This window comes from Agelaius phoeniceus, chromosome 4 (genome assembly GCF_051311805.1).
Source record: "Agelaius phoeniceus isolate bAgePho1 chromosome 4, bAgePho1.hap1, whole genome shotgun sequence".
NCBI lineage: Eukaryota > Metazoa > Chordata > Aves > Passeriformes > Icteridae > Agelaius > Agelaius phoeniceus.
Window position 1 is genome coordinate 48885663 of NC_135268.1, and position 14492 is coordinate 48900154.

The window sequence follows — 14492 nt, forward strand, 5'->3', positions numbered from 1 at the left end:
CTAGATTAAGGCTATAAAAATGAAGGCTATCAGCAACCCATGTGAATCTGTGCTGGTGAATTAGAAGTATTTGGGTTTATTCTTACACTCTTGATGCCTTTGCTGTTCAGTGTCTCATGCTGTTCACTCCTAACAAGGTTCAGATAACCACACTTGCCTTGGTTTTAAGTTGCATAGCTATTCAGCATGTAAAGCTAGGAAAAGTGCCAGCAACTTGGAAGAATCTTGAATGTAGTTGCATGTTTTCAGTTTTCCATCTATAAAACTTTTTGAAATAATACTGAAGTTTTCTTCCTTTTTTCTTTCCAGTTACACTGTCTAAAACCAGGAATTCCTTGATGCTCCTGACCGTTCACAGGTCAGCTGGTGATAACCATGTTTGTGCTGATTACTGGCAAGAAAATTTAAGCCAACTGGCCTGCAATCAGATGGGTTTAGGGTAAGGTCAGTAGTTTGTAGCTTTGATGATTTCTTAGGACAATTGGAGTGCCGGTGTTAGATGTGGACTATCATTGTTCACTGCAATGTTAGACCTAGTGTGGAAATGGTTCACAGAGAAAAGAGGTAACGAAATTTTGTGAACTATGGCAGAATTTCACTAAGATCTAGGCACTTTCACCACTTTATAAACATTGCATGATTGTTATTAAGAGTCTTTTGAAAAGGTAATGGTGTTTTGCCAAGGCTCAGTACATGCACTAACAGTTACTGCTGAGGCTCAGAATACTCTGTAATACTCTGTTTCTTACCAAAGAATTAAAGCAGACTTAGGAAATACAAGAAAAGTCCTCTTCGTTTATTTGCTTTTTGCAATAAATACTGTAGGTTAGACAAGTGGATGTATTTAACTTGGGCATCTCTGGACAACAAATTGTTAAAGAGAGGGTTTCTGTGTGGAACTCAGAAAAAGAAATAGCTTCTAAGTGTCTTACTGCATGCACACTAAATTATGGGATAATTGATGCAAAATATAACTGTTGGATAAAAATCAAGTTCAGCTGCTCTGATATTCACAGCTGTCTCTCACTGGGAAGATGCAAATCTGATGGTATATAAGGCTGTCTTTTGCCAGTGTGAATTAAGAGGTGTCTTTTCTGTTTGCTTTTCTCTACTACACAAACTGACATTCTTTGTACCTTTCTCAAAGTACACAGGAGGATAAAGACCCTGGGTTAGTTAGGTACCCTTCATGTACTCTGTATAGTCTTGCACTGCAGGGATACCTGGCATCCATTCTAACAGATGCTCTGAATTGAAGACCACCTGTAACTGGACTGCCTGCCATTCTAACTCACAATTTTATACTCCTCTGTCTAGTTTAGTGTATCTAAATAATATTTGCATTGTCTGTTTGCTTTAGCTTTATATAGCATCCTAATAAAGCTTTATAGAATGATAGAATATACTGAGTTGGAAGGGACCCATCAGTGTCATTGAGTCCAACTCCTGGCCCTGCACAGGACACTCCAACAATCACACCTTGTGCCTGACAGACTATGCAAATCCTTCTTGAAGTCAGACAGGCATGGTGCTGTGACCACTTCCCTGAGGAGCTTGTTCCAGTGCCCAGCCATCTCTGGATGAAAAACCTTTCCCTGTTATCTAACCTAAACTTCCCCCTGATGTTACATACCATTCCTTTGAGTCCTGTCACTGGTCACAAGACTGAAGAGATCAGTGTCTGCCCCTCTACTTACCCTCCAGAGGTAACCAAGTACCTCAGACACTCCTCATACAGCTTCCCTTCCAGTCCCTTCACCATCCTCCTGGCCATCTTTTGGATGCTCTCTAACAGTTTAATGTCTCACATTGTGGCACCCAAAACTGCCCACAATATTCAAGGTGAGGCCACCCCAGTGCAAAGCAGAGCAGGACAATCCCTTCCCTTGGCTGGCTGGTGATGCTGTCCCTGATGCTCCCCAGGACAGGGCTGTCCCTCCTGGCTGCCAGGGCACTGCTGACTCATGTTCACCTTGCCATTGGTCCTAACATAAAATTTGCTTCTCTTTCCCATAATGCTTGCTGCTGGGAAAATGAAAATGTATTAAACTATCACAACACCTCTGATTCCCTCCGTTTTTCAGGGGTGTGCCTAGGCTGAAATCAGCATGGGTAGAAACCTACACCTTCCTGCTTCTTCACTGATGCTTGCTAACAGGTGTCATCAATCCTGCACTTTTAAAAACGTAAGAGACAAAAATGATTCTTAAATCTCACCACTCAATTTTCTAACAAGGTGATATATTCTAAAAATTATTTTTTCTACAAGATCTTCTTGGTAGGGACAGGCAATTGTGTCAAGGCAGTAAGAAATTCTGAAGTCAGTTCAGTTCTGAAGTCTACAACTTCAGTTTGACTCCACTACTAATTTCTAATTCTTTCTTGCAGTACTTCAGAAAACCAGATCAGTGTTTGTCTTTCCTTTCTTAATGCCTATTTTGTCAATAACCTGAGGCCTGATTTTTTTAGCTATTCTTCAAGTTTTTGTGGAGTGGCACTGCCAAAAATACAGTAAATTATCTTTGAAAAGCTGTAAGAAAAACAAAAATTATGATGCGTTACTAGAACTGATTTCCAAAATCAGTTCTTATATACTCCAGTTCTTAAATACTCCTTATTTACAAAAGGAGTAATATGAGCAATACAGCTATTTAATTATTTTGTTAACATTGCATAGGGATTCAGTGAAAATGTCACAGAGGCTAATGTTTTCTATATGGTACAATGGAAGACTCTATAATTGAAGTTTCATGCCACTGGGTAATCTGATCTGAAGCCATGAACTTCATCTCTTGGTATTTACATCCTGTATAAATTATTTAATTGACTTACAACAAGAATGGCTGAATGTGAGGTTGACAAGATTGGTGTTTTTAACAAGCTCTTTCTACTCACCATTGAGGGTGCAGGTAAATTAGACTGTATATTGCACAGAACTCAAGTAATGATAAAACATCTCCTTTTACATAAAAAATTAATAAATAAATATGAAATGTTTTATGCAGTGCTTTTCTGCAAGTATTCCCAATGGGAAAAGCTTCATTTTACTCCTTCAGAAAATTAAAGTTGTGAATGTACAAATTCTGTCCAGATTAGAGCACACTGCAGAACTACCCAGCTTTGTGGCTGTTACCCCAGCAACTCTTGATTTTGCTTTAATAGCACTCTTGTTTATTTTTACAGAAAAATAATGCATATTATGAGCGAGATATCAAATTGAAGACTTATTAATGCCTTAGACCAGGAATTACAATGAATGATAGCTTTTGGAATTTTTATTTTCTGTAAAGCTCTGCAAACTATTTTTAATAACTGTCTGGTGCTTTGCCAAATAAAAACTCCCAATTACTGTATAATGTGGGAATGTTTAAAATATAAAGGCAATGTCTTTCTAACAGCTTTTGCATATTTTAGTTATTTAAAAATAACATATTTTAATACTTTAGGCTAAATTAATCTGAAAAAACAAATGAAGATAATGAAGTGATAGTGGTTAAAGTTAGGTTAATTTAACGGATAGTGGTAACACATTTTACAGAATATCAGTCTGTCTGTTTGAAACATATAAACCTTCAGTCTGAAGCAACATGAAAAGTTCATTCTATTCTGCCCATTTCACAAAATGCAAGCAATTTTGCTGGCTGTTTGCCAGTTATAATTCCACAGACTATGTGGTTTTCCAGTTTTTCATAGCACCACTCATGGAATGTGTTGTGTGATGCATGATGCAACATCACACAAAGCCCCAAGTTCCAAGCCTTGCCTGAAAGGCTTTGGACTGTTAATGGCTGGTGCTCAAGCTATCATGTATTCTTAGCAGGTCTTACATTTTTCTCTAGTACAAAAGAAGTTAAATTTGTTTGTGTGTAATGCCAAGAGCTTGATGGGAATGCTCAAGTCTTAGGTTTCACAGTTTACAACCAGATGGGACTATCATGCCACCTAATCTGACTGCCTCTTTATGTCAGGATATCTAAGTTTATTCAGAAACTTCTGACTGAGGCCTAGATTTCATTACAGTGAATTTAAATGCAGTCTCTGGCAATGAGTTTTTCTGTTAACACAGGTAGAGAACAGAACAGCAGTCAGTCTCAAATCTGTCCTGTTGTGTTCTAGAGGCTGTGCTGCTGAGGATGGGTGTACTGCATAGGTTCAGAACACTGGAAGAATGTTGGAAGAATGTATTTTGTCATGATGTTCACTTGAAGAAACCCACTTTCCATACACTTGGAAGTCCACATTATTTGTTGATGAAATGGCAATCATAAAAGCATGGTCTGCTCAGGTCTGAAATTTGATAAAGGCAGTAGTGGAGTTGTTCTGTCATTCTGTGAAAATATAGTGGAATAATTTGTCTTTCTTGGCTGCACTAGGATGATACAGCAAATGCAGCAAACTTCAAGAGCTTGTGCTCAGCAGAGTATGGGAGGAGATTTTACTTCACCGGCGTGTTCTGGTCTAGTATCAGTGTAAAATTGCAGCTGTCTACCAAGTTACTTGTTTTCAAAAATCTCCTGTTATCTCTTCCTGTGCCTGCTGCTCCTTTTCTTGGAGGCAGTGTCACTGGTGGTCCACTGAAACCAGCAGCTCCTTTTCCTTCTTTCCTCTGCTGTGTATGTGTTTATGAAAGGGATGGGAAAGTTTGTTGTTGCTGCCTGGGTTTCTGTCTTTTCTGGTACTTTTCACTCAATGTCTTTGGTATAAAGATCTTGAATATTTGACAACTGAGCAGTCAAGCTGCTAGACAAACAATCTCTTGTTTTCACATGATCTAATTTGGGTTTTTTTATTACTCTATAACTATTTCTGCAAGAGGAATAATGGAAGCGCAGCTAATGTTTTATTTGCTCAAAGAGCATAACAAAAACAAACCCCAGAATCCTGTAATACCTATGTAATAAATTTGAACTTCTGAATGAAACTTCATTTTCTCCAAGAATAGACATGACATTTAGTGAAACAAATTCCATGCCAAAGAGGAAGTATTTGTACTCATTAATTCAATCTAGGTTTCTAAATCCATTCAACAGAATGTAACATGCTCTTAACCTGCCTTGAATTTATTCATGTTTTCCATGGCCACAGTGTTCTATTAATCCTGTAGATGATGTAGAAAGATAGCAAATTTTTTACATTTAATCTAATTTTTTAAGAATGGCAACTAATAACTCATTAAAGAATTTTACTGAAAATAGAGCTGTGGTAGATGTGGAAGGCTTTTCTAGTAAATTGGAGCAATAATAGACCAATGTTAAAATATGTAGACTTTATTAATTGTATTAGAATTGTGCTAGATTAATATCTGGTTGATTATGTCTCATCTTTCATGTCCATATGTAGTTTAAAATATAATTATTTTCATAAGGCTGTTTTTTTAGAGATTCCAACCTTATAATTCCTGACAAATTGTGACAGTTTCTTCAAACAGTCATTAAACGTGTGGTCAGTGTCCTCATATAACACTTTCTAGTTCCATGATTGGATATTTTCTTTTTTTTAAAAGTAAAATTATTCTTACTCATAATTTTATTATCTCAAACAGCCTTGGAGCTGTCTGAATGTGCTTCTGGGTAATTGGCCATAGGTGGCCATACTTGACCTGCAGAGGTCCCTTCCAAGCCCAACCGTTCAGTGATTGGTTAAAAGAAAGATACATGAATACTACCAAACCAGGAAATGTTCTTATTCTACTGATTCATCACAAATCCTTTTTCAAACTGTTTTATGCTGTAACTTGTACATTTTAAACCTACTGCCCCCTTTTTTCTTTCATTTTTTTATACAGGGGCTTCCAGATTCAGATTTACTCCTTTTAACACTAAAGATAGTAAATATCTCTGCATTAAAAATTTATTCTGAAATCTGCAAGTTGAAGTGGTTTTGGGGTTTTTTTTTGACTTATATATTGAAACTAAAATAGTGTAGATTTAGACTAGACATAAGGAATAATTTTTTCACAATGAGGATGGTGAAACACTGGAACAGGTTACCCAGAGAAATGGTAGACACCCCATTCCTGGAAATATTCAAGGTCAGCTTGGATGGGACTCTGAGGAACCTATTCTATAATTTAATGAGGTGATTTAAGACTTTGAGAGGGGCAAGGACTGCAAGAAAAACAGCATCTTTCATCAGGCAAGTTTTCAGGCAAACAGGTCTTCCTTCAGTTTTGCTCTTTCTGCTGTATAATTCAGAAAAGTCTTATTTGACCTCCACACCCTCTCCACAACTCCTACCAAGCATCCTAATGAAGGATGCCCTCTGCATATAAACCCTGTATCATTAAACACACAGGTGTCCTTTCAAAGGTAATCTTAGCTCATGAAATGATGTCAGTGTGCTCTCAAGTTCTCTTAGAGGTGAAAGAAGAAGAAATTGGTAATAAAAGAATAAATATGTTTCATATCTTGAAAAAAAACAAGCATAAATTACACTATGGGAAGATTTCTTAGTAAATAATCATTCTGTAAAGGATGATGTTGAACAAAGAAACAAGTAAATTTTGTTCAAATTCAGTGAATACTTTCATTACAGGATAAAAAAGGTTGAAAAATCAAGTTGTTTGTTTCAAATTTTTGAAATTAAACAACTAGAATTTTGTTTCAAGTCAACATTTTTCTCTGAAATTCATCCCATTTTTAAAATTAAAAGCTAATTGACTTTAAATGAAGGACTTAACATTAAATTTGAAGTTGAATTAATACTTCCAACTAAGAAAATTTAGATTGTACTGGAAGCTTTAACTTCAGATGCTTTCAACTGGTCTTTTTTCAGGTTTAGCTACAGAATGATACTTTATGAAACCTGTAATTTACAGAGTCAGAGAACAGAGTGCTGCCAAGTCAGGTTATCAGCACTGTTTTCAGCAAAAATCTGAAACACAACCCCATTCTAGCTGTGAAGAAAATTAATTCTATCCCAGCCGAAACCAGCATGCAGAGATAAAGCAAGCAAGTAAATTTTTTGCAGTATAATTATGAGTTAACTCATTCTTTGCAGACTTGACTAGTTTATCAGCTAGGAGATAAGACTGAAGGATTTTGAAACCTGAAAATATCACAGTAATTATCTACTTTCTACCAAAAAATTTTAAGAATCATTTAATCATACTTTTTTATTTTTTCTATCAATGCAGTGAATATTTTCTATTTTCTATGTTTCATTATGTTTTCACTTTAAAATTTCAGATATCTTTGATTTTAATACTGTTAAAATCAAGGTTTTGATATTTTACTCCATATTCTATGGCACAGCTGTGGCTTTGGAGAATTCTGGTCAAGACCAAGGAACATTTTAGCCAATATGTACAGACAGGAACAGATGCTGTTCCAGCTCTGAAAGAGGCCTAATTTGCTTTAAATTAGTGTCCATATGTGTGTGATCCATTGCCTTCTGGCCTAACTCTTGGCTTCCTTTCTCAAACCTGCTGTCACATGAGGCCTACAAGAATGGAATTACAGAAAGTAAACTGACATGTGTCACTGTTACTTGGAAGCAAGAAGTAATCCAGTTTATGGATTATACTTTATTCTAAATTTGCAGTTTAATGCATTTGAACAACTTCTTCCAAATGGAAAAGGGAGAATAAGGTATTGAAAACATTGCTGTACAGAAGTATCCCAGATATGTTACAAACAGAATGATGAACTTCATAACCTAAAATTAGTTCCTGCCTTCTAGTTTGTATTCTTTTTTTTTTTTTGTTATAATTTAGTATGCAAGTTATAATGCTTATTTTTAACTGTAAACTTTGACTGTTGTGCACAGTGATCAGCAGGTAGCAGACTAGAATGCTCTGAAAACTTTTTATTAAATATTTCTATTGTACAGCTTATCTAATGAAACATTACTTTTCCCCACTGATAGCATATTTTTAATGTAGAACACAGACCAGATTCTCTTTTTCTCTTTTAATTCTAAAAATTCCTCTCTTAAACACACATAAGAGAATCGCTAGCTTGAAATTAAATTTGTTAAAGGAATATTCTATTTTTTAAGTTGAAACTGAAAAATTAGTAAAATTTAAGTTGGAAATTCCTACTTAAGTAATGTGCTACTGCAAATTGAAATGTTTTGCCTGATTTGATTTCACAAGTAACGGATTTTGTAAGTTGTTAAATATTTTTAATTGACTTAGACTAAAGGAAACTTTTAGATCAAAGGAATTAGATATGTTAGAATTTTACGTGCCCTGTAGTGGTCATTAGATCTAGCAGACATCTTTCTGTGAAGAAGCAAGATTGATTTGATGATCTCGGAGCTCTTTCCAACCTAATTATTTCTGTGATTCAGTGATTCAGTGACTTTTCCGTAATGTTGAAATATGCTCTGGTGTGTGAAAAGTCTGATCTAGTAACTGTTGTCCTTCCTTAAGATTCAGCTCTTCATCATAGGCTCTGGTCCCTACAGTGTGTTTGTGTTGTGCAAAAGAATCATAAAATCCTCACTGTAACAGGCATCTGGAGAACATCTAATCTTTCTCCCACCAGAAGCAGACCTATTGCCAAATGGGATCAGTTCAACCACTGCTCTGTTTAGCCAAGTCTTGAAAACTTTGATGGATAGGGCTCTCTGTTCCAGGGCTGCTTCACCTTCCTAATGAAAAAGTATTTCCTTTTTGTGTGCTCTGAGTCTCCAAAGCTGTAGGTCAAGGCTATTTCCCCATATTTTACCATGCAGCACTATTGATAAAAATTTGTTTCAGTCATGTTTTAACTCCTCTTCAAGTATTTGCAGGTTTCTGCTGAATTGCCCCTTCGCTTCCTCTTCACAAGAGTAAGCAAGTTCAGTACCTCAATCCCTCCTTAAGAGTCAGTGCCAGAGGCCCCTCAAAAATATGAAAGCCAATCGTGTGATCCTTTCCAGTTTCTGAATATCATCTTAAACTGATGTACCTCAAACTGCACACTGTCTTCCAGTATGTATGGGTTCAGTCAACAAACACTTTCAATTATACTTTTTGCCAGTAAAGGTAATAATTAAAAGCATTAATTTAAAATCCACACCAAGTTTCTGAGCAAAGTGGTTATGGTATATTCAAACCAAAAGGGAAAACAGAAGACTAAGAGAAGTAAAGGAGCTTTCTGAAAGCATTTCATAAAAAAAGTATTTATTTGTTTGGCCTGAAATCTTGAAAGATATTACAACTTCAACAGGCCACTAAACTAAAAAACTGGCAGGAGAGCTGTTTTTGAACTTGAAGACGTAGCTTGATGTCTAGAAGTAATTAGCAATATAACCTTGTTATTTTAGAAACTCAGAAGAAAGTGTGTGCTACAGCTCCAAGAGGGACCAAGGAGATCCTGCTGTCTGCTGTGCTTCTGGAGCACAGGATGGGGCTGGTAAAAGGGGTACCCATTGCCCCACCTCTCTCCTTCTCTCTGAGTGATTTAGAGTCCCTGGTGTAATGTGTGCTCCTGGCCCAGCAGCCCCTCTGAAAGTCTCACACTTAGAAACTCTGACCAGCCTGAATCTTTACTCCTGAGATTTTTAGCTCATGTTCTCTCATTCTCTAGCAATTCTGAGAATGCTCTGGTCTCTACACAAATACTAACCATTGTCTCCAGCTTTCTTCATCTAGAAATGAGGGTCTTTGTTCCCCTTCATTCTGGCTATTTCTCATTAAGTAGATGAAAGGAGACAAGTGGCAGCCCTTGCCTATCTAAAAGAAAATCTTTTATAAGCAGCATCAAGGGGGGAACATAAATGTTCATAGAAGCCGTTCTAAAGATATAAATTAAGGTATCCTGGTTTTGAGTGTTTTATATCAAACAGTGACCACCAAAGAAAAAAGGTATAAGGTGTGATCTTTTGACTTTTGCTTTAGTTAAGTAAAATAACTATGAAATTTCATGCAGGTATACATGTTTTTTCGGTTGTTACCTTGATTTAGAAGCACATATGTCCTTAATTCTGATTGCACCATCACTGTAATCTGTAATCCAGAACTGCAGGTTTCATCAAAACAATCTGCTGTTTAGTATAATATAGATTTGGATTCATCAAATGGCATGATATTCACATCTTTTTTGCACATTTTTGAGTTACATATTTTATAGATCAGACACTGTTTAGAAGTTCATAAAATACCACTGTACACAGTTATGAAATGGTGAACATCATTGTTCAGAGATCATAAGGCAGAATGTCATTGTAAGAAGAAGGTTTGGTAGGGAAAAGGGTGGGAAATATCGAAGAGAGCAGATCTTTTTATGAATTCTAAAAGCAGGCACTGAGAAAGAAAACTCTTTTTGCAGCAAACATATGCCTGCACATTCTGGTTAGTAGATCATGGAATGACATTTGCTTAATATGCCCAGAGAAGGTTCTGAAAAATAAGTCATGCAACAGGCAGGGTCCAGGGACGTGACCCAAAGTTTGGTTTATTCTGCCAGCTGTGTTGAAAATATTTCCATATGGTTACACTGACAACTTTACCATAAAACTCAGTTCTTTGATTGCTGTTAGTCTGTGCAGTCACGTGGATAAAGAGTGCTGGTGTTTTGTAAAGATTTTTTATAAAAGAAATATAATCAGTATTGAGAATTGGATTTAAAGACAAGCTAATATCCTGGCTGGCATTACCAGGTACTATCATGAGAGATTGGGTTCAGAGGCTAATTTAAGGACACATCACAGTTTTTCTGAAATTCTCTAATTCTTTTTTCCATGAGTTAGGATTTAGAATTTGGCCTTTGGTGTTTGGGAGAGCACAGTTTCAAAGTCCTTGTCATTGACAGGGACTGATGGCTAATCATGAATGGTTCTGTGCTGGAAAGCTGCATGATGAGTTAAGTAATTTAGAAATGCTCTATTTTTTTTTTCCATTTGGCAGTAAAGGTATAATAAAATAGCAATTTCTTGAGTCTATCAGGCAATACCTAGACTGAGGAAGTGGATATATGAAAATACCTCCTGGTGAACCATTCCAACCCTCACATACTTGTTAGGCTGCTGCAGAAGGTTTGACATTGTCACCAGTGATTTGTTCTGTTTCGCAAAGCAGGCAGCTTGGACTTAGAGATACTCTCAAACCTTATTAACAAGGCCTAGACTGCTCTTTACTGTTAAAGTTTAATGGATTTCCAGTGACAGGAATGGAAGAAAATTTTTTTTTGTTACCTCTTTTACATATGAACATCTTTGTTTTTTTGGGTTTTTTTGCATTTTTTGAGGCCAAGAAGCTGTTGAAAGAGTATCAATGTGTGCATTACAGTAAATGTTGGCTGTTCCTGATTCCAGTTCTGCTTCTTGTTGGGAAATACAATGTGACAGTCATGTTGACTGTCCTCGCTTCTCAGGGTGATTTCATTCTCCTAACTGTGTATCTGCCGCTCCTGGCTTTGCCATATCACTCAGACGTGTATCTTTAGAGTAAACAGGTACGTTAGGGCCTCTTCACCTTCATAGCTGTAACATAGAAACTTACCAGAAGTTCTATCAATGTCTTTCATTTGTTTCAGAGGACCATCCAAAACAGAAATTGTAATAGAGAGTGAGCAAATGCAGGATCAAAAATGGCTGAATCTGCACTCAGACTGGAAGAATAAAAATGCATCCACTTTACATGCACTTCTAGTGAATGGGTAAGTAACAGGTTAAAAAAGACCTATTTCACTGCTGTGGGTGGTCACTTACCAGTGCAGGATGACAGACTCTGGTAAGCTCTTGTTTTCCATGGTGTCTGTGTATAAATCCCAGCAAATTCTCATGTAAGTTGTTAAGATACATTCTACAATTACTTTAGTGTCTACAACCACTGTAGTCTCTTTTGAGACCATTTTGTGAATCCTCAGGGGCCCATTCTGGTAGAATAAGAGCATTGGAGTGATACAGAGGTGATGCCCTTGAAGCACCTGGACCAAACAGCTTGGTTAAATCTCTGCTGAGCAAGAAAGTCCAGCAAGTGCATAGAGCAAAATCTGCAGACACATCTTAGCATCCTCTGCAGCCTGAGTAGTCTGGATTCATTCATTTGGAGCAACTACAGCTCCTTCAGTAGAGGCTTTAGCCACTTACAGTAGGTTTCCTTAGCTCTAGCTTCAGATGATGGTATATTCCTTTTAATTAACCCAACTAAACAGGTAGTTATTAATGAGAAGCCAGAATCTCATGGTTGAGACATTCAAAGTGTGACTTTGAAGAGCCAGTGAAGTAGAAATCCAGGGCAAAACTGGGAGAGCCACCTAATCCCCATTGGCAACTGCATTCTTCAAAAAGCACATTCATAGTTTCCCTTTGAAATGCCCAGGAGCTTTCAGAACATTCTTCTTCCACAGAAAATCCTTGTGTTTCACAAGAAAAGATTGTCTTGGGCAACTGGAGAGATACAATATGTGTGAAGACAAAAATCTGAGGAAGAAATCTACGTTTCTTTTGCTTGGCTCCATTATTTTCTATATTCAAAGTTTTCCCTAGTGGCATAATACTAAAAAGATTGTGCTTGCAAGGGCCTAATTTTGCTTTCTTACATCTCAATTGTGTAGCTTTTTTGTTTTACATTAGTATTTTCCCCATTCCTTTCAGTCAATTTATAGTTTTTCATCTAGAAGGGCCATTACTGAACGACACTTGAAAGTTGTCTTTTTAACTCTTCGATTTTCCTTTCTCACTGTCTTTTTCCTCTAGCCTAAAAGTATCTAAATGCTTTTCTCCAGAGTAATACAAGAATAACCACCTTGGGTTGTGACAATCCTTGGGCAGATCCACAATCCTATTCTGTTCAGTCACTAAAGTGCAAAGCAGAAATTTCAAGGTACTTTTTGACATTTTGGAAGAGGTCTGCTAGGAAACATATGAAGTAATGGATCTGGAGCCTCTTGAGTTACAAATTCTAGTCACAAAAGATTTAGTTTTGCCCAAAGTGCAGGTTAAAGGAGGGAAAACATCAGTAGTGATTATTGTTAAATATATAGCATAAATGAAAGATACATGTAGGAAACAGATCTTCCAGTCCCCCTGAATTCAGAAAATGGATAAGAAGAAGTGAGAAGCTGAGGAGGAAGGGTGCATGAAAGGTGAGGCTGTTTTTGTTTTGTCTGCATCCAGTGCAGATGACTGGGAAGTGCCCCTGAGCCCTGCAGTCTGGGTGTATTCATCTGTGTCACCTGCAGCATGTAAAATGTTTGTGCTGTGGAGTATGCTGTAAAGGAGTTGCCAGGCTTCTGGACTAATGGGAACTTGGCCAAGAACTAACAAAAACACCACTAAATCATAAAGTTTTGATAGGAGGGAACAGCACAGTGCAGGCAGTGCACACATAAAAGCTTAAAAGTTTTCTCCTTAGAGCTGGCTGAATGGTAAGTAAAAAAAACAAGTGTAAAACACATGCATGGCTGGTCTCAGTTATATTCCATGTATTTTCTTTGCCTGTCAAAACTGTGCACAAAATTTAATTTCCTGAAATTGGTTGTCTATCTCTACTATCTCTAGAAAAATAATTTTCTGAACTGTGTTTTCAGGAAGACAAATAGACTGATTTTTACAGTGTATGAATGAGGTACATGCAATGTAAGGGACAAAGGTTTGGTTAAATTCCAGATTCAAGGTAATCTTTTGGGCTGGCTGACACTGTTGTTTTGCCCACATTAGTATCTATGATTTAACATGAAATGCAGCCTCTTTTTAGGTGGCTGCAGTTTTAAAGATACTGCCTACCTGCTGGGATTAAAGTCTGCAAAGAATTACCTGGCAAAGAAATGACCTGTGCATTCAGCTCTGCACCTGCCTCAGAAAAGCATGTACACAGTAGGAATGAAAAAACTCTGGAAATAAAAAGGCAATCAGCTAGTTGTGCAACAGTGCTTGCTGATTTAATTGTGATTTCTCCTCCCTTGACAGAAAAATCAATTCTTCCCTCTCTTATCTGAAGATATTCAACAGAAAGTAGAAGTTTTTGTTGTTCTAATACCTACTTCTTCAGATTTCCTGGATTCTTTTAAAATAGCCAAACTCTTAGGGCATGAAAGATCATCTATTAGCAAAGGCATTTCAAAGAAAATCCTGTCCTTTGAGTGTAAGGAAGAGGAGACTGGCAATCTGTGCTTTCAGGTGCTGTAAATAAGAATTTGACAGACTGTGCATCCCAGCTGACCTCAGAGCTGGATCCACGCCCAGGGAGCAAGGCAGTCTGCAAAATACATGACACCTACTCATGAAATGTATTGTAAAGCTGAACTAATATTTTGAATTATCTTCAGGCAGATGCTGGAAGCCATGGATGATCTGGCATTAGAAGATCCTTGAGTGTCTTTTTACAGTTTGAGGGAATTTTTAACAGCTGGATTACAGAAATGAATACAATACCTGTGCTGATTTTCAAATTACCAAAATGAATCAATTAATGAGATTTCTACCATGTTTTGTTTCAATATTTAGACAGACATGTCAAAGCAGAAGCAAAGTGGCTCTCTTTTGCACTAAAGAAGGTAAGAGAGAAGTTCTTATAAAATAGATATTTTTCAGCATGTGTTAAATCACTTTAAAAAATGCGT

General features: G+C 36.9%; 1 protein-coding gene across 1 annotated transcript in view; it reads left to right on the plus strand.

Annotated features, from left to right (window-relative positions):
* CORIN (corin, serine peptidase) overlaps positions 1-14492 on the plus strand; it is a 112787-nt gene that overhangs the window by 88609 nt on the left and 9686 nt on the right. The window contains 3 exon segments of the mRNA XM_054632672.2: positions 310-439; positions 11463-11585; positions 14377-14426. Coding sequence (XP_054488647.2) covers positions 310-439; positions 11463-11585; positions 14377-14426 — 303 coding nt within the window.